This window comes from Prinia subflava, chromosome 4, assembly GCF_021018805.1.
Source record: "Prinia subflava isolate CZ2003 ecotype Zambia chromosome 4, Cam_Psub_1.2, whole genome shotgun sequence".
In the NCBI taxonomy this organism is placed as follows: Eukaryota; Metazoa; Chordata; class Aves; order Passeriformes; family Cisticolidae; genus Prinia; species Prinia subflava.
Genome location: NC_086250.1, coordinates 34,225,717 through 34,246,602, shown reverse-complemented (window position 1 = coordinate 34,246,602; position 20,886 = coordinate 34,225,717). Strand labels below are relative to the sequence as shown.

At 40.0% G+C, this 20,886-nt stretch overlaps 1 protein-coding gene across 3 annotated transcripts in view; it reads right to left on the bottom strand.

Annotated features, from left to right (window-relative positions):
• The window catches only part of LIN7A (lin-7 homolog A, crumbs cell polarity complex component), a 48,826-nt gene extending 30,550 nt beyond the window's left edge, over positions 1–18,276 (bottom strand). Inside the window, exon 1 of one of the 3 annotated variants that reach the window (XM_063396410.1) lies at positions 16,541–18,276. In XM_063396410.1, coding sequence (XP_063252480.1) covers positions 16,541–17,264 — 724 coding nt within the window. In that variant the 5' untranslated portion in view covers positions 17,265–18,276. Of the gene's footprint in view, positions 1–16,372; positions 16,390–16,540 lie in introns of those variants that run through there. The other 2 variants (XM_063396411.1, XM_063396412.1) reach the window with 2 other exon arrangements.
• Positions 18,277–20,886: the final 2,610 nt, after the last annotated feature.

Sequence of the window (20,886 nt, the reverse complement as noted above, 5' to 3'; positions counted from 1 at the left end):
ACATTAATCAATCTAAAAGAGTTAAGTACAGGTCTAAACATTTCCCTAGGGCACAGGTCAGACTCTAGATGATAATTAATCACTCTTAAATTGATGAGTGTTAAAATACAAATTCATCTTCTGGTTGAAAAGTCTAGCATGGGTGTTTACTATGGAGCCTCATAGGCAAAAGTGGGCACTAAGTTGTCATTTGTCAATACTAGATTACTTAACTTTCTGACTCAGAAGTGACTGGAGGTAAACAAAAGCAGAATATACCCAAAGCATTCTGATTCTTTGCACCTCTAAATTCATCTAGCATGCTAAAATATATGAATGCTGATGCCCAAGTTCTTGCTTTATTATTCACCTATCCATTAACAATAAGCAGTCTTCTTCCTCTTGTCACCACTAGGCCCATAGCTTGCTCAATTTGGCAATGACTTGTGGGATATTGCTCACAAAAGAGAGAAGAGTATATAAATTACAGAAAGAAAATGAGGAATGTGTTCAGGGCCAAAGTTGTTGATTATCAGCTGATGCTTTGTCAGGTGCAAAATATAACACTTTGCACAAAACAGATGACTTGGAGCAGGCTAAAAATGTAAAAACATGAGTGTATAAAATATGACCTCATGAAATAGGCTGTATTTCCTGCCATTAATAACTTCGAAGAGGAAACTTCAGGACAGGTTAAAAAGTGAAATTTAGCAGTGCACAAGAGCTTAAGGGATGCACAGGCTTCTTCCTGATGGTTCTCTCAAGGTGACTCCAGATAAAACTGGAGTAAGTTCTTGCTCAACGAGTAACGTTGAGTAATGACTGGCAACGAGTAACACGTTAAAGTTACTTTAAATAAAGCATGTAGCAGGGAATCTGTCCCTGCTGAAGTCAATTAGAGAGCAGGGTCATATGTTTGACAAATACTGCTAGGATAATTTTCTTGTCTCAAATCCACCTTTGATTATAAATCTAACTAGTTCTGCTTGCAAATGCTATCACCAAGGATTTGTTCTTAAACATCGTTTTTTTACATACTTGTGAAAAGGGCAAATGGATGACAAGAGTGTGTGTGTGTGTATTTGTTGGGGTATGAATCCCCCTGGGCCAAATCCACACAGGCCCAGGAGTGCCCACAAATGTGAGAATTGAATTAGAACCTTCAGAAAATCTAAAATACATAAATCCACACAGATATGAGGTAGAAATGCAAGCTAGCAAGAGAAGCCCTAAAACCTAGTTTATACTTCAAGTAACATTGCCTTTTGCAAAGTTAGTTAAATTCTAGCCATAACAAAAATAATGTAGTCTTGCTAGAAATTCCTAGATAGAACAGATAGAGCTATATGCACAGAATTTGCATAAGAATTTACGAAATTTAATGAACATCAATTTTAGCTTAGGATAGGTCCGAAACTTTTTTAGAGAGTTCATGTTTAAGCCTGATTGGCTAAAAATAAAATAAAATGCGCTAAGAATGTTAGAACATGCATGCTTAGGATACATGGAATATGGGTACTATTGCTGCTGTTGTCTTTACTGCTGCTGAGATGCTACCACTTCTACATGGGGACTTTGCTGGCACGAACTGTAACAACCTTCATCTTCACAAGGCTGATTTAGACATGCAATAAAAGACTTTGCATTTATAACTACCCATTGCCTTTGTATTCAATGAAGCTGCTCCAGAAACTTGACATTTATTTACATAGATATATGTTTAAGAAAACTACGTTTTTAAAACTACAGAATTACATTAAAATTATTTAAATTCAATATCTTTACTTTTTATCTCTGTGTATTTCCTTTGTCCTTTCTTAAAGCAAAGATACTCATTTTTGAAAAGGATTGTTTTGCCTAGTCTCAAACATTTTCCAAAATATGAACTCCATTATATTAACATGAAACTTGTGCTGATGTGGTTATCATCATTTCCCCCATTCATATCCCACAGACTGGTAGGAATTGACTGATGATGTAGGTAGAAATTACTCCTTTGTATTCTACAATACATACATCTTAAAAGGAATATGCACTTACTTCCCCCCCTTATTAAATCAAACTCTCAGCACACTTTTAAATTATTTTTTTCCTCATACATATGCACAATTCCTCTTTCTCCCATTCCGTTTAACATTCATTCCTCTTACTTCTTCTCATCATCATTCTTGCCTACAGCTTTTCAGGAAATAATACTCTTTCAGTGTGGTGGGTCATGTTATCAAAGGAACACAGAGAAGGCAGGGGGTTGTGGGTGGGTGGAATGTATTTTATCAAGTGCACTCATCAGAAGAAAAGCATGACTCTCAGAAAAAAATACCTTAATTTTTTTGTGTATTTTCATTTGAATGATGTTCCACTGCTAGCAGGACACAAGCAGATTACTATACAAACCCTTGGAGAAACCACTAGAACACAGAAGTAGCATGATACCTTACTACAAGTAGAACATGTACATGTACATATATATGTATACATCACGTATACATATATATGTATGTGCAGTTGAAAAAAAAGGTCATCTGGATTAGTTATCTCTTTGTTCTGTTACATATGGTTTTCACTTGTTGGCTTTTGTTCAAGTGAGCACTGTAGACTGATCTGTTTTATTTGCTAGACATTTGAAAAGCAAATGCTTTTTCTAACACACCTTTTACGTCAAAGCAAATTATGAATCCACAGAATGAATCCTGGTCTGAACTTAGTGCTCTTTCACATTACCACTAAAACTGAGTAGACTAGGCTTCAGCATTCTCTGAAAGTTGTTGAGGCTGAGGTTTTACTCTGATAGACTTTGTGCAGGGTTTATGTTTGTTTCAGTGTAGTCAGGTTGAAAATTATTGGGGAAAAATGTAGCAAATTATTTTAGCATGTTAAATGTGTCCCATCTAATACCTGAGCGACTCTTGAAAAAAGAAGGTGTGTGCATGTTTTATACTGCAAAATGATCTACCAGGGTGTCTATCCAACCCCTTTTTTTTTCATTCTTTCTTTCTTTTTGTGCTAGTCTATGTGAGAATTGGTCTGCAATCTTTAAAATAAATATATCATCCTCTGACTTCAGAGAATATTAGGCAGTTAAATAGTAGCTGCAATGCTATGTAATATCAGTTTGGGTCGAAACAGTAAACATACAGAAACAGTGTTTCTTTATTCTGGTAAGTACTCCATAATTAAGTTGTTGGTTGTTCCCAAAGCCAAAATATGGTGATTACCTTGTATTATCAAGGTATTACAGAATAGGTTTCTCATCTTCTTGAGGTCTTTCTATGCCTCATTTCTGTTAATTCTGGAGACTGTCACTGCATTAGCATGCTGGTTAGCAGGAAAAGTAAATGTGCTGCATAAACACCACCCTTTGATATCTCTACAAGGTAAAACATCACTACAAATTGACAGCAAGAATACTCAGTAAGTCTCTAAAATATTCACTAGCTTCACTATGGCATTACAGAATAATAATCCTGGAAATTTGCAAGTTCTGTTCTGTTGATCCTGAAGACCTTTAATCAGGCTGAAGGTGAAGAATTTGCATGACATAACAGCCCCTTATAATTGCCAGTAGTTTTTCATTCCTCTAATACTTGTGTTCAGGTTTAGTTATTCCTTTAAGCTCATGAGAATACATTCCAGAATTCTTAATGTTATTCTGTCAACTTTTTATCATAATTCCACAGGCCTAGACAGGATGCTTTATTATATTTAGCAATCTTCTCCAAACACTATCAAATGACAGCAGGTAATCAATGGTTGGGAAATCAAAATTCAGTGGTGATTAGCAAAGTTCATTCATAATTCATAGCCAACAGCCCTAGTACATTGTATCAAAGTATTTATGTGACTTCATGGTTAAAGCACCAGCTTTGGAAAAATTTCAGTGTCTTTCTCTGGAAAATGTTCTGTATTACTAGAGTTCTGCTGTCAGCTGCTGGTTTATACACCATGCCAAGTCTTACTCTCACAATACCAAACTGTCCAATATGCTTCCGTTCACCTCTTTGGTGCCTCACTATCAGCACAGTGCTCTCCTAAATTCTGAGGTCCTTCCATTAACTTAATATATTTATTTAGTGTAATCTGGAGAGATCAGCAATGTTGAAGGAAAGAGCAGCCTTTTTTCTCATTTAAATTGATATGTTTGTCTTGCCCCAAATTTCATGCTAATCAAAGTGTAAAGATGTACTTCACCATGGTAAATCACACTCGATGTACAGGGAGCAACGAGCTAAACTCTTAGAAAACAGCAGTATGATTTAATACTTCATAGTAGGCATCTGTAAGGCCTATTCAAATTAATAAGATTAAGCAAGAATAATAATACCAGTGCTTTCACTCTGGTTTAGATGGTATGGGTAGCAGGTTTAATGCATTGGTATTGCAGGTTTAATGCATTGTCACTTTACAGTCCTGTGGTTAAACAATACTATGAATACATAAATAAAAATAACAAAGAAAAACCGTACAGAGCTCTCATGACTCACCTTGTGTTAAGGGTTTCAGCTGCCACACTTTTGATGTAGACATGGACAGCTCAGCGACTCACCCGCAACTGTTGTTCCAGTCAATGACGAAGAAAAGACACTTTGAGGCTACAATTCATCTGACCTACTTTACATGAAATGAATCATACTCTGGAGTGCCTTGTCCCTTTGCTGACTATGAAGGAAGACTAGATGATTATCTCAGACGTAAATGCCTACATCCTACATATCAGACATCTACACCAGTATGAGGAAACCCACTCTTATTGTCCAGATATATAGAGAAAGACTCATGCAAATTTATCTCCGTGCGGTCCAGGAGACATCATACCTCAGAAGAGTTACATTTGACAAGAGAAGTGTCATTACAAGGCAGGCCAACATGGTTTTGATTTAAAGCTTTTTAAAATGCTATAACTAATTATTTTATGGATTTCTTTTTTCTTCTCAATGTATGAGAAAAAGTCAGGAAATCATGAGCTATATATAATTGAATATATGTCTGTCTGTCTCATTTTGCCTGATGTGACAGGCAAAATGAGACAGACATTAATGGTATATCCTCATGAGTTTCTACATACATTCTCCCAATGCCTGGAGCAGGCTCGTTTTCTCTGGCTACTCATCAGACCTTGTTTTAGTCTGTATGTTTGAGCTGTGCTCAGATTCTGTTTGGCTCTAGCTTCTCAGGCACACCAGAAGCATCCGAGTTCTCTGCTTGAGTCCATTTCTCAGACAGAGAGCCTTTGATGAAATTGTTGCACAGCCCAGGGCAGTGTTATATACCATGAATTTTTCCAGCAGCTTTGGCAGCAACACCTGAACAAGACAGGCTGGTCTGAGATGTCTGAGATGTTTTGCAAAATAACTTCTAGAAAGGACACAGTTTATTTGCAGGGAAAGCAGTGCCATCTGTGATCACAGACAGCAAACTGCCTTGAGACCCCTCAATCCAATATCCATTCAGCGCTCTCTTCAGATATTTCAGTCACTTTGGCTGGTTTGGGTAAAAACTGAAATGCTGGCATTTCAGGCAAACTGCTCCTGAATACTCCGCTTAGTTCATTCAAATACAACACTGACAAGGCTCCCTTAAATGAAAAAATATGCTCTCTGTGTTCTCTGAACCTTATAATGTGTACAATGTCTTAAGTAATCCTGCCCTGCTTCTTAGTCTACTAAGTTTTGACTAGTGATTTCTGTTCTTGTCCTCAGCTAGGAATTTTTTAGCCTTAACCTACCATGAATGCCAACTGTGAGAACTGTATTTGCTTTACTTCGGTCAATCTTCTTAGCATATTCATTACTGTACATAGATAGAATTAGTCCCAGTTTTTTCCTTGATGCTTTCACTGGACTAACGTAAGTCACAGGAGCATCTTTGTCAACAATTTCAGATTTGATTTGCTTGTGCATGTGTGACATTGATCTGTAGAGTACCTAGAGCTATTAAGACTTCGACAGTTACTTAGAGAAAGTGTCATGGTATTGTCACATTTTCAGTGCTGACTATTTAAAGAAATAATAATGAACATAGAACAGTAAAGCAAAAATTAATGGATAATTCAGGATCATTTCAATAAGATGAATTTCACTGGCTTAATTCAAGGCCTGCAGAGCGATAATGCAATTAGAATTTTCAAAGATGAACATTTAAAATTAACCTTAAAGCCTAATAATTTTTAAACACTGATAAAATTTTTCTTCTTCCAAATTATTAGTTTCATTGCAATTTCTAAAGCAATCAGGACGAGGAGATGCAAAAGACAAGTTTGAAAATTTTCACCAGATTTTGCCATCTGTGAGAAAGATGAAATTACAGCTACCCTTTACATTTGACAGCACCCACTGCTTTGTGTAGAAGACATTGAACATAGCATCAGTGCAAAAACAAGATACCAAACTATCCTTTAAGAGAAAAAAATCAAAACATAAATCTGAAAATGCAAAGAACAGAAAAGCATTGAAAATTATGGTATTTTCTAATGCAGTACTTATAACAAAATCTCATTATTTTTTTCCTTAAATTAGCTGTAGAGAAGAGGGAAAGGAAGGTAAAATTCCTTTTTTTAAAAGGTAAAATTTCTTCCCTTTGTACGTAATTTTGACTTTACAGTATTTCATCATACCTGCTCTTTGCAATCATATTTATGATTTATATTTAGCCACTCTCTGATGAATAGAACAGACGAAACATGATTTTGATCCCTTCTTTTTGACTAGGTACAGTTGGCTACAAAAATGTTACAAGAAGACAACAGGTTTTTTTAAGTTAATTTTGAATTCAAATAAGTATATATTATTTATATGAGGACTATACAAGCATTTATTATTTAACACTTGTTTCTTGCAGGAAGCAGGGTACTCTGTAGTTTCCAACTTTGTGTTATTTAAATTCTCAATCCTTCTGAAAGCATTTATTTAAAAAATAGAGATTACGGGTGTTTAAAGCAGTTATTTGCCTGCATAGGACCCGTGACATGATATTCTGTCCGACTTCTTGAAACTGTGAAATAACAAAAAAAATCCTTTGAAGGAAAGCTATAACTTGCTGAGAAATTCAGTACTGTGAATACACCCAGCCTTAATTCATTAAGTCCCTACCAGCTGAACTATGTAAAAGCAAGGAAACTGCCTGCTGCCTTCTGTAGTGATAAACATCAGGTAAAGTGGTGCCTGATAGCGTCACCAGCCTCTCTGAGTCTGGATCACATCACTCGACCTTGTTGGATCAGTTCTGCATTGGCAGACACCATTCACAATGGCATGAAGCTCCTTTGAACACTAAACAAAAGCATTCTGGACACTTGGCTAGAATGGCAAATCAGAAATTTAGAGGTTCTGATCCCAGATTGAAAGTAAAATAAAGGGTTGATACATTAACATAACCTGAGGACTCGGACATAGTATTTTTTGTTTTAAAGTTCAAGTATATAGAGGAAAAAAATTCAAATCAGTGAAAAAAATTGAGAAACTGTCTAAGCTAGAAGCAGAAAACAGAAAATATTACAAGGAGTAAGCTAGCCTGAACAAAGAAAAACAGAAGGAAAAACAACACACTTTTCTCTTAGCTAAAATCCATTCTCTTGCTCCCTTGCCTAAGCAAAATCAAGTATTTATACACACTATGTGAGCATCATGAAACAAAACTATTGGCCATATGGGCAACCTCATGCCTTTCCCACACTGCTACTTCCAGCGTGCGTTTTTAGTCTGCATCACAGAGATTTTTGTTGGCAGGGAAGAAGACAGGAAGAGAGGAAAAAAAAGACCCAACAGGTGTCTCACAAAGGGAGGTAGGGTTAACTTAGGGATGCTAATTCTCCTTCACAACAGGTTCTGTGTTTGAGCCAAAGCAGTAACTCTCACTTTTTTCCTGCTTGTATGTCATTACTAGAGTCTCCCGCTGCTTCCCCTCAGTTCTTATCTCTCCAGCTAATCTTAGCCTTAAATCTCTTCATGTGATTACCAGAAAGATGAAAAAGATGGCTGTGGGCTACTGGCAAGTGTACATAGTGACAATACAAATTGTCACTTGAAGTCTAGAATCAGAATTTTATATTCTATTTTTCTACATAGTATGAGAGTCTAATGAGACAACAGTGAAAATATGTAATTTGTGCAAAATGACAGTTGCAACACAATAATTACATACACATGTTTAGCACTTTATTTGGAGGTTTAGGTAATGAAAAGAGAGTTAATATTCTGTCTTAAATTTTAGTGGATTTAACAATACTGCTTTTTGCAGACTGAATCTCTCTGGTATTTGGTTACATCCTAGTCATTTCTCAGGAAAGGAAAAAAATCCCTTATCCTTTCGAAGTGTGTAGGTAAAAAACGACAACAGCAAGAAAAAAAGTGATTTAAATAAAATCCTTTGTATAAAACCCTGCAAAATGAGGCAGTACAGATTCACTGCTGGCAGATTTCAACAACCAATCACTGTTAGCTTTCAACTTTGAAAGAAATATGATCTTCGAAGAAAGCTGTGACTGTTGAATCGCTGCAGCAAGCTACGAACAAAACCTTGAAACAGAAAACCCGTGTGAAACAGAGTGCTCAGTCGCCTTTGCAGTTCTGTTGCTTGGTGTCCTACATGTCCTCAAAAACTGAAACAGGAGTACTAGAACTCCTCTCAGGTTGCAGCTTGATTCTCCAAGGTATCTATCTATGAGAGGCACACACTTTCACATAGTTGTACCAGTAGGATGCAAAAGGCGATGTACAGGAACTCCATTACTACCATGTTACAAGACTGTCAGGCTAGAGATCAGACACACACCCACCAATTTCTCCAATGGCTGCTTCATAGATTTGAAAGCCACCACGCCCTCTCAAGTTTCTCTGGTCTGTCTCTGTGTAAGAAAGAACAGCTATATTATCTTTTTGCTACTGTGCTGATTCAGTAAGTACTGTTTTACAAAAACACAGCTGCCAAGTCTATTGAAAAGTGAAGAGATGATGATATATCCATTTCTGAGGGCTACGATTGCTGCTGATGGCCACAGTTATGCACCTAATCTGTTTCAAGTACATTCTTCCCCAATGCTTAACTGATTGTAGAGGAATTGATTCCTTAAGGTCTAGGAGATTTACTTTTTCAGAAGACATACTTGAAATAGAAAATTAAAGAGTTAGTGGATGTGAAGGATTAATGATTAAACATGGTCTTTTATTAAAAAAAACCAGTAAAATGTAACTAGTTCAGGAGAAATAAATTAAGAGCCTATTTTCAGCAAAACTCTTTCTTCTACAATTATCCCTGTTTGAACGGAAACAAAATCAACGCTTTGATGCTTTGTGTATTCATGGATACTTCATTGTTACATCTTTTAAAAAATAAAGAACAATCATCCTCTGATCTCTTCTTGAGATATGGCATTCTAATCAAAAATTTTTTAATCTCTTTTTTCTAATCAAGATTTTTTAATCTCTTTTTTCTTATAACTATTAGTAAAGTAGCAGTAGGATAACAACACATTACGAGAAGCTGTGTGCATTTCCTGGTAGCTTAGATAAGTTGCATTTGAGAAATTCAAGGTTTATTTAACCACTCCCTTTTGGACCCTAGCAAAACAAGTTCTCAAATATATATATACATATCCCTCTTTATTTAACATCTCTAAGATCCAAACTTGTGGCTTATACACTCAGGATAACATTGTTATTATATGTAAAAATTATAAATCAAATCTTCTCATCTGAATAGAGAATTAACAGTTGAATGCTTCTCAAGAGGCTGATTCTTCAGCAATGTCTCAAAAGAAAATTAAGCTGATTGAGATTAACTTTCAAAATGCCCGGATTTATATATACATGTACAGTTCATAGCACATTAGTAAATATTACTTTTAAAAATGTCAGAAATGCATCATTTAAAACAAGTGTTCTGGCACTCACTAAGGCAGACTAATTTACAGGTATGTGCTTCAAAACACTATCTGACTTAGCCACGGTCTCCTCTTAAATCCTTCCTCCTCATTATTTGTGCTTCTAATGAGTAACTGGAATTGATCATTTTACTTAATTCATATTTCAAATTCTATTGCATTACCTTCAAGAATAGTACTTTGTATTCAAACAACACCGGTCAGACAAAAACCTGTACTTAAACGTTAAGGAGAAACGGGTATGTACATGTCCTGAAACAGTGAACTCAGAGGACAAATAATCCTCCACAAAAAGCTGATGACTTCACTTGTTACATTTTTCAAAAAATTTTCTTTCTGGTAACATCATCAGAGAAGTCCAACTCAAGCAATAGGATAGAATTAAGAAAATTGTTTATTTACAAGTACATCAAAAGATTAATATGTTTGTCTGAAGTTATAAAAATGTCTCTCAGACATCAGTGTGAAACTGAAATAAGTGTGACCTAGCATAGGGATGTTATTTAGAAAATAAATTCTTCATTTTTAACATTATCTCTAAATAGAGAGTATATATTTACAACATAGAAAATAGTATCCATCATGTCTTCTGATCACTAATACTCTTGCAACCTGTTGCAAATGGTGAATCTTGCAACTGTGCAGGCTCTTCTCATAGCAGGTGCTCTTAGAGGGGTCAAAAGCAGGATACACGTGAGTTCGCTGTACTATTTTCCTCTATGGAGGATAAACCCAGATAGGCTAAAATGATTCATTCACTGCTACCATGTCTAAAGAACATTTTCATCCAGGGAGAGCAGGACGAATTCAAGGTCCCTGCACCACCATTGGTTTTGAAGGTGCCTCTCAAACCTGTCCTGACAGCACACCCATCTTCTGCAGATTCTGCCTTCTAATTAGTTACATGTTTCTAAACGAAAAATGACTGAAAATTTAGGGTTTTCCCCCTCTACACCTCACAAAGGTGGCTTAATGTTAAAATCTGCCATGAATTTTGTAGATGTTTCCATCTGCCTGCATACAGGCGTAGCTCCCAATCTCCATGTCACCATGCATCACTCTGGGCTGAAAGACAAGGACCCACCTACAATGGGAAGCCCAGCCTAAAAGATGTGCTCCTGTGGGTGCCCAGCTGCCGCAGGCATATCCCACCTTGCACAGAGCTCCCATGTGCCCCAGCACCTTTTCAGGTGAGGACTCCACAGAGACATTTAAGCTGGAGATGTGTATTAAATTTTAAATCCATGTATTTTTACACTGCTCATGAACATCAGAGGTGACACATAGTGACATGACAGAGGGTATTTGCTTCCACTCCAGGTCTAGAGTTCCAGGTGGCACAGCTGAACCGCACATTTAACTAACCAATGCTTCAACTGCACAATCTAACCAATGTTTCAACTGCACAGATCCTCGTAAAGTGTCCCAGTCAATACCCACAAACCACTGTCTCAACCCACTTACCTTAATCCATCCTTTCAGAAAAATGCATTTTAAAAAAACCAAATAAATGGTAACATATTGATGCAAAAAACCCCAAACATTTTAGCCTAAAACTAGAATTGTCACTTCTTTTTTTTGTCCCTACAAACAATAGACTTCTTTTTCTTGGAAGAATGAATTTGGTTATTCATATGTCCTCAGCTGGCACATCAAGAGGAGAAATGTTAGACTTGAATTGTGTGGCACTTGCAGAAGGATTTTTCAATTTTAGCATGCTAGGCTGAAGAGCAAGAGAAGACATCCCCATGACAGACAGGCAGCCAGGCGCGGAACAGCACATCACTTAGCACTGCTCCACAGGGCTTCACCCTGTGCAAAAGAGATCTGGCTTTATGCTGCTCCCCTGTCAAGGACTGTATTTCACACTTTATGAATCTGATTTTCTCTTCCTGATGAGTATGTTTTATTTTTTTCCAAGATAATATACATTATAATAATATATGCACAGTGTAATGCAATTAATGTTGGACACAATTTCTGTTTTATACATATATATGGGCACAGATGTGGAAAAAATCCCCAATTATGTAGGCTATGAGGATGTAGTGAGAAGAAAAATGACAAGAAGAGATGAAGAGAAAGGAAGAAGTACTCTAGCAAGTACCCATGTATATTAATGGTCAGGTGCCATCTACTACCACATCTGAAATTTGTGTAACAGTTGATGGCAATCCCAAGCCCATCGATATGCTTATTTATTGGCACTGAACATGGTGCTTTATAATGGATTTTCAGGAACTTCTGGAACACTGACTCCACTGGAAAAATGTTTGCTTGAATTCATATAAAACAGCAGAACTCAGTTATGCATTACAGTCAAACAGCAAGAAATCCTTCCATTTCCAGGGATGTATTTGAAATCAAGAGAAATTTGTTTGTCAATAGCCAATAGCTATGACCTTGTTATGAAACTTCACTGGGATTAAAGTATCAGCACTGTATATTCAGTCTATTCAAATTTCTTCTTTTACCATCAGTCACATTAAGAAGTGAAACCACTAGTGAGTGACATGAATAGTAACTATACAGGGAAAAACATAGTAGGACATGGATTATTAACAAAAGGCAGTTGAAAGTCTCCCTTCATATGAAAAGATATTCCCTGGTTTTTGATAAGGAGGTAGTCTTGTATAGGCTAATTCTGTATCTTCAAAAACAAAAACATGCCCTTTTAAAGCTGCCATTTTCATGATCATATTCAGAGGAACTGGGACAGATTTTGCAGCAGTTTGAGAAAAATACATGGTCAGTTTTCTTTTGGAGCAGATTTTTATCTTGTAAGGAAAAATACAAGCAAAATTTGAACTAAGATCAGGTTTACAAAAAACATGTCACACATTTAGTCAAATAAAAATGTTCATATAGAGAGGAACATCTATAATGCACAGCTAGAAAGATACCTCCTTCAATTTACAGGCCTCCATATGATCAGTCCTTAAATGTGTGCCAAGGAAAGCACAAAAATCCATTTCCTTCGAACATATTTCCAGGAGGGCAATGGTACTCGTAGGAAATGCTTTCATCAGACTGTGCTAAAGCAGTCGAAGTGATCCCACCCACAACCAGCTTGCTTTAATTTCTCATTGCTTAGAATGTGACGTGCAGTACACAGGAACTCACAGGTCTCCACACAACCATGAGGAGGCCAAACCGGCTGCAGGTGATGACACTGCACTTGCAGAAACGCAGAACATTGCTGCTGGATCTGTATGCAGCATTTGAGACTATGTCAGCCTGGTGAGGTGCCGAGAGTCACCGGGGAGCAGAAGAACCAGGGATTAGAGGAGGAAATTGGGTTGCTGAACAGGGAAAATGGATAAAGATTAAGGGCAACGCACAGAGAAATGGAGTTAACTGCACCAGGGCTTTGAGAAGAGCAAGGCAACAGAAGGCAGCGTGCGAAGGGGACCTGGGGCTCGGGATAATGAAGGGAAAGGCAGCCACTGCTGATCATGGGGTAGGGTGAAGCAAGGGCTCTGCAGAAGACAAAGGACATTGAGAGGAGAGGCAGAGGCAGTACGATGTGACGAGAGGAGTGCCAGTACAAATAAAGACTTGGAAAATGCCAACTAACTGCAACCAGAGCTGTCTGTAACCAGTGTTAACAAAGTTCTTAATGAAGACATACCTGTGGAAGAAGTCAAAAGTAACAGTATAGGTGTTTTTAAACATTTCTCTTTTAGACTGAAGTGACCTTTTAGAGTTTTTTAATGGAGGTAAATTAAGCTGGGAATATACTTAAAAGTCCGTAACCTTGAACATAAAATAAAAACAAAAAAAAATCACACAAGTTTACTTTTTTTTTTGCTTGTCATTTTATTGAAGGCATTAATGTAACTTTGTCTCGACCTGGAACAAGGTATAGCTCCCTATAAACCTTGAAGATTTAAGCTTTGAATATGCCTGGAAAATCCCACCAGTTGGTTCCGATGGACACTCGAGGTTACTGATGGGGTGCTATCGATTCAGGGTGTAGACATTTGCAATAAAGGTAGGAACGAAGCACTTTCTCAGAGAGAAGATTCACTTGAGTTTTGGAAGACACCCAGCAGGCACTTTTCTCTTTCAAAGCTCCCAAATGCTGGGGCCACCCTCCCCTAAGTGGTACCACTCCTTGCTACAGTGCCTGAAGTTTCCTTCCTGAAACAGTTGCTGATTTCTTCCCCTCCTCCCAACAGAGCACCATGCAAAGGTCAGGCAAAAGCCTTAGAGATTAAATTGTAAGTGATTAAAATTTCCATTATTTTGTGAACTTGTTCTACATATTAAAGAGCTCTAATGGAACCTGCACACATTTGTGCAGGTAGAAAGGCACATGATAATAGGAATTAAGGAAATTAATTCCTGTGCTTTGGACTGAAGTAATCTTCCAGAATATAATTGGCTTTCAATCATTCACACTCCTCATGCCCTTCACCTTTAAATGGTAATTCATTTTACCATACAGGTGTTGAATGCCATTTACGTCAGGCTTTAAGAAAGCTCCCATCTATGTACTAGAATACAGTCAATATTTTGTCCAGGAGGAGACCACGTCAGAGCGTAATTCAGATTTCTAATGCATACATCCTTATGATGTTTTACCATGTCAGTGACCCATAACAAGGAGGAATCCAGAACATATCCTGGACAGAAATCAAGCAGCAATTCCCCCAGAAACACAAGGCTAACAATAGCACCTCTCCTGAAATGCTCCCTATTTTCTTGCTGTGCTGAGCTTCCTGTTAGACATGCTGAAAGGGATATGAGGGTACAAGACTTTGCAGGGCTATGCCTAGATCACAGCAGAGAAGTTCAAGGCAAAGTGACAGTAAACACGGCTCATCTGCTTTAACCAAAGCAAGAGCAATCTAGAAAATCTCACTATGTAGGACTTTCCCTCTCCCAAGACTGTGAAAGAAAGACTACAGAGAGAATATTTGGAAGCACTGGCTTGGTCTAGTTGCTTCTGGAGTTGCTTCAGCCCATCCTCTACAGCTGACAGAGCAGCATGTTACAAGTGATGAAGTGTATCCCTCTGACGAAATGGCCTTCTGCAGGGCAGGTGCACTGTTTAAATCTATTTCCTCTTGCCTGTATTTTTGTTTGCACATCACATCCTATCATTCTGTGATGTTTTATCTCACTCACACTAACACCAGCCATGGCTGACAAACAGGGAGACAGCAACACTGGCATGTCTGCCAAATGGTTAGGCATACCCTGCTTCTATTTAAATTAGGACTAATATGCATTTTTGTGTACTGTGGAATTTTTAAAGCATAGTTTTACAAAAAGGTATGTATAATTCTGAAATAGTAATATTTCCTTTGAAAAGGCAGGTTTGCTAATGGATTGCCATCTGTTCAACCCTTTGCCAGAAGTAGATTTGTCCTGCTTACTGAAAACAGTATTAGGGTGAAACTGTAGATTACACAGTGGATTTCTGAGCAGTTTAATTTAAAGTGCAGGCTAACACTTTGCTATTGCAGTAAAAATAACTTTAGCTTCTCCCTTTCTACTAATGCTGGAATCTAAGCCCAGCAAACTGTATCTGGCGTACTTTGTGGACTGTTTTGCTCTCAGTTGGGTTCTAGTAAAGGTGACTACCCCTCCCTTATAATTTTCAAACTGAGTTTGTGTTTCATTTGCATAAGATACACAGAAAAAAAAATCTCCGTCTTACTTCAACAACCTGTCTTCATCCTTTGGGTAAAATCCCGAAACATTTTAAACACCAAGGCACTGGCGTCAATTATGCTTTCAAGAGTACAAGACTTATAGGGACTGGGAGCCTCTTGGAGACTGGATGCAAGGAAGGACACCTCGGCAATTCAGAATGCCGTACTGGGAACCTATGGACCTCTACCCGAGCAAAGTTGCTCTCCATTGTAACACACAGAAATCTAACGAGGTTTCTGGTGAACCGTGTTACGGGAGCAATTGCACTGCAAGGGAGAGAGGCTCAATTTTTACAGCCTGGAGGCAAAAGTTGAATTGTAAACTTCAAGATTTCAGCAACCCCTTACGCTATCTATATGAGGTTACTGACACAGCCTCAAGGCTACCCAAGCACCAGCTCTCTCCCTGCCCGGACCGAGCAGCTGTCTACGGGAATACGCAGAACCGCTCGTTTGCATGCGAAAGGACAAGCTGCAGTCACGGATCCCTTCCCCGCACATCCCCGCGCAAGTCCCCAAAAAGCCGCATTTTGCCGGCAAACGACGCTCTCGTCGAGAGGTTCGGGCTCCCGACTCGCTGCCGGAACGGCGCTGCCCCACCGAGCATCCCCCGCCGAGCCACCTGCGGGGGTGGCGACGCGGGGCCTCGGCGCCGATCCAAGGCGGGGGCGCCCACCTCGGGGGAGCTTCGCAGGGTGGGGACGGCGGAGCGGCACCGAGGAGCGCCTCCGGACCGGAACCCCGACCGCGGAGCCGCGTCCTGCCCCTGCGGCACCGCCGGAATACCTGCCCCATCCCGGCCCCTGCCCGCACAAAGTTCTACCTCCTCCGTTTCAGACCCTCTCCCGTCGCCCACCTGAGTCCCGCGAGGAGGCGCGTCCCCGCTGCCCACAGCCGGCCCCGGGCACTGCGGGGCCGGAGCGCTGCCGCGGCAGCGCCCGCCGCGCTGGAGCCGCGGGGGAGACCCGGCGCTGGCCGCGGTGCCCCGGGCAGGGCGGCCGGGGAGGGCGGCAGCCGCGCTTACCTCTGTCCAGCGTGAGCGGCTGGACCGCTGTCAGTGTCGCCATGTCTGCGGCGGGGCTGGAGCCCGAGTGACGCGCGGCTCCGGCACCGGCGTGGAGCGCGGGGAAGGGCGGGGAGGAGGCTGGCAGGGAGAGGGGGCGGAGGAGGAGGGTGGCTCCGTGGGAGGAGGAGGCGAGCGGGGCGGAGAAGGTGCCCAAGGGTGGGCGGCTCATCGCGCACGGGCCGCCGCGGTGCTGCGGGCGCAGAGCGGCCCTGCGCGGCCCGGCGCGGGCTGCCGGCATGGCTGCGCTGCCGGAGCTGGGCCCGGCGAGCGGCCCCCGCCTCAGCGCGCTCGCTCGGGGCAGAGACCGGGCACCGCGGAGATGGCGGCGGCCCGGGCCGTGCGCCGGAGCGGTTCGCTGCCGGTCCCGCCGCCCCGGGGATGCCGCAGCTGCCGGCGGAGGAAGAGAGAGGGGCGAGGGCGGGAGCTCCGCAGCGCCGCGGGGCGGGGAGGACCGGCGGGGCCGGATCCGGCGGCCGGGGGCGGTGGGCCGGGCCGGGCCTGGGCAGCGGCTCGGGGAGCCGGGGTGAGGCCCTGCCCCGAAGGCTGCCTGCGGGAAGGACAATCCGTGCGCGAACCCGGGAGAGGCGATTCCTGGCAGTGTGCAGGGCGTTGGATTGAGGGACATATCATGTAGGCACCCTTTTCGATGGACCAAGGCGTCGGCCTTCATCGGTCCAGCCATCACCTCCTTTCCAAGTGCTCCGTGCGGCCGGCCATCCTTAAGGAAGCCAGCACACACTGCAGCTCTCCACAGCGAGGGGTTGGTCACGGACACGTGGCGGCCACCTCTTGTAGGTCAGCTGCAGCTTGTGTGGCGTGGAGGCCTCTGTTGGAGACCATCCACGAACGTGGAGTTTCACTGGAGTCCTGCGAAGTTTGGCGGCAGCCTTCTGGTTTTTCTACCTTTGTCGTCCGCAAGACAAAGGAACGTGGTCAGCTGTCATCACAGGAAGGTGTGACTGTGTGGCAGAGTTCCACTGAGTTTCTGCTGCCTTCTCTTTGGTGGATGATGGTGTAGAGAAATAGATGATTGAGTGAAGAATAGTGTCCTTTTAAACTATTTCCCTGTGTGGCACCTGTGCACCTTAGGCTCGTTTGGAATGCTGGGATAAAGGGCAAGGTAGCGTTCTTCTCCTCACCCACTATTTTTTCACATACCACAGTGGACTTGAAAGTACAGCAGTTCAAGGTTGCATATGAACAAAAGCTTTCAGCTGCAACAGTATTTAAGCACTAGTGTAGAAAATCAGGGGAGCTGTGGAAAAATTGCCATTAAATTTTTTCAAAGCAAATTAAAAAAACGTTCTGCTGATTTAAAATTAGAGGAGTTTAAATAATGTATATATGAACCACCCACTTCTGATAAACTGAATTCCAGCCAGATTTATCTAATTAACAATAAATATTAGTGTATTTGTTTATCTTGGCAAGAAAATATTTCAATTAGCTAAAATATCAGAAGCTGAGAAATAGTTCTGGCAAACAGTTTTTAAAATCAAAATTAACATCAGGATTGTTGTTATGCAAATTTTATGTACTTGCATAGTGGCTGGGTCGATGTAAAATGTAATAGATCTTCTTAAGTAGTCACGTTACTGTATGTTAGATTCATAGTCCCAAATGGAGAAGAAATAAACATTTGGAGCTATAACAACCTAATGTGACAACATTCAAATAGCTATGACATTTTAAACTTTATTAAAGATACAGAAGTGTGTTCAAATAAAATTAAGAGCAAGATGCCAAGTAAATTAGCCTACCAAGTTGCTTTCCATATAGGACTTCATAACACTCAGACTTGCTTTCTTAGAGTGCTATCTTGCAAACACATTTTGAAGCAAAATGCTGTCACAACAATAGCTTCTCTACAAATAAATATGTAGCATTAAGGCCAAGAGCAGGGTGCCTGTGGAAAGCAATAAGGTCCTTCTGGAGGGTTTTCTTTTATCTACTGCTGGTCAGGTTTTGTATGCTTTAAGGACTAATTGGCACTTGGATAAGAGACTTGAATAGAAGTATTACTGCACTCAAGGAAGATGAAAAGAAGCATTTGCTGAAATTAAATGTTTTCTAATCAGCATTCAAAATACAGTGAGTATATATTAGTTAGTTCCCAAGTATATGTGTAGTATATGTATAGTTAGTTATATGTATATTATGTTAGTATATGTATGGTTAGTTCCCAAGAATGTGAAGGACCTATATGAAGAATACTTTAAGCAGCTGAGCCTTTGCAGAAAATTGCAGAAGTTGTACAGCTGAAATTAGCAACTGGAGAAAGGAGGTGGAATGAGGCAGTAGCTCTTGCTTTGCTAACTCCCAGGAGCAATGGAGAACACTAATAGCAAAAGCTAGCAGTCAAAAAAACGAGTACCAGCCAGCCTGTTGTTTTAGAAGGTATATCGTTTTGGACAGAAACAACCGATCTGACTCAGTCTTCTTGTTTCCTTGGGCTATATTGGTTTAGAATAATATTGTATGTTGTTTACTGAACCAATGAAATTTGACTGAATTAACACATTTTATATCTGCTACTATAAACTATAACTATAATTATATAACTATAACTATATAGCTATATATATATAGTGGACTATAAACTAACACTTGTCTAACAGATAGTCAGTGGTCAGGTGCCAGTGAGCAAGGCACTTAATAAGGTGCTTTGTTGCTAATAAGGTGCCTGTAGATTTTTTGTGGCTAAATTTTCTTTAAAATTAGCATTTTTTAAAAATACCCAACATGTGGTCATAAAGGCTTCTATGGATATGCTTTTAGATAATACAGATTTTATTATATAAAATAAAAAAATAGCCTGAAAGTGGGTAAACCGTGAAAAGATGGTATCCAGAGAGGCTGAGAAAGGACTTGGGCAACCGGTTCTTATGTCACACTAGCCCGGCTTTAAGCAAGAGATTAGACTGTATATTTTTCAGATCCTTTTCAACATAAATTATTCTATGATTCTCTAATGAATTGTCTAAATTACTAATAAGAATTATCTGGATAGCTGGATTCAATTGCTAGATTTTTAAAACTAATGTGTTTTAATCCTTCTGCAAGCAAGCAATGAAGAATGCAATGATTACTTCAGGACTGGAGATTGTTTTTGGTAGGGATGTTATGTAGGCCGTTCAGTGTAAATTCTTTTTGGGATGTTGCCAAAAGGACAACGCAATCCTTGAATATATAAATGAAGAATGGCAAACGCAAAGAGAAAATTATATTTCTTCTTATTTAGCATCCATAAAGCAACTGACTGGAATACTGTGTCCTGATGTGATATTTGCCTTTCAAGACAGAAAATCAGTTTTGACATGAGTTTGAAGGACCTTAAACAATTTTATCAAAGAGGGGGTAAGGAGGAAATGAATCATACACACGAAGAGGCACAATATTGGAGGGATTTAAAGTCTTTAAATTTATAGTCTTATGACTTAAGGTGATCCCATGACTGGAAGTTTAACGAACACAACCTTGAGTAAGCTGTGCTGTTCTAGCTATTAGGGTAATATAGGGATCAGTTACTTGTGATTGAAATCTTAACAAAAATCAGAGGTCTTTATAAACGGCTTGCTTTGATCTAACTTCTAAAGAAAATACAATGGCGCCAGTATTTAGGAGGTTAGATGAGATAATGAGTATGATCTGTTACTCTCGTGACTTTGATGACCCTGTGTTTTCCCTTGAGAACTGGTGCTACATGGGCCAAAGTATTATTTCTATGCAGCACATTGCAGTGCAATGTGGAAAAACCCAGCACGACTCTGAAGGCACTCAGTGACTGCCAGAGTAGCACATCTAAGCTTTGCATGGGATAAGTCATAGAATCATACAATGATTTTGTGTTGTAAAGGACCTTAAAAATTATCTACTTCCACCCCCCGCCATGGTGAGGGCAATCTTCCAGTAAAACAATTTGTTTAAAGCCCCATCCACCCTAGTCTTGAACACTTCCAGGGACAGAGCATCCACATTTCTGGGCAACTTTTTCCAGTGTCTGAATATCCTCATAGTGAGGAAATTTTTTCTAATACCTAATATAAACTTTCCCTCTTTCAGTTTGTGCCTTGCACTTCAGCATATCTAAAAGCAAAGATTGCAAGAGTGTTGTATTGTAATGTGTTGTGAATACTCAGAAGACTGAGATTTTTTGTCAACATTCAGATTTGCTTTTTGAGTAGCATTTTACATCTAAAGGGGAAAGAAACCTTCAATTTTTTTAAAAAAAATCATAGGTTATTTTCCATGCAGTTTCCATGACAGAACTTGCTATTTGAGAAATTCGATGGTTTAACAGCAAA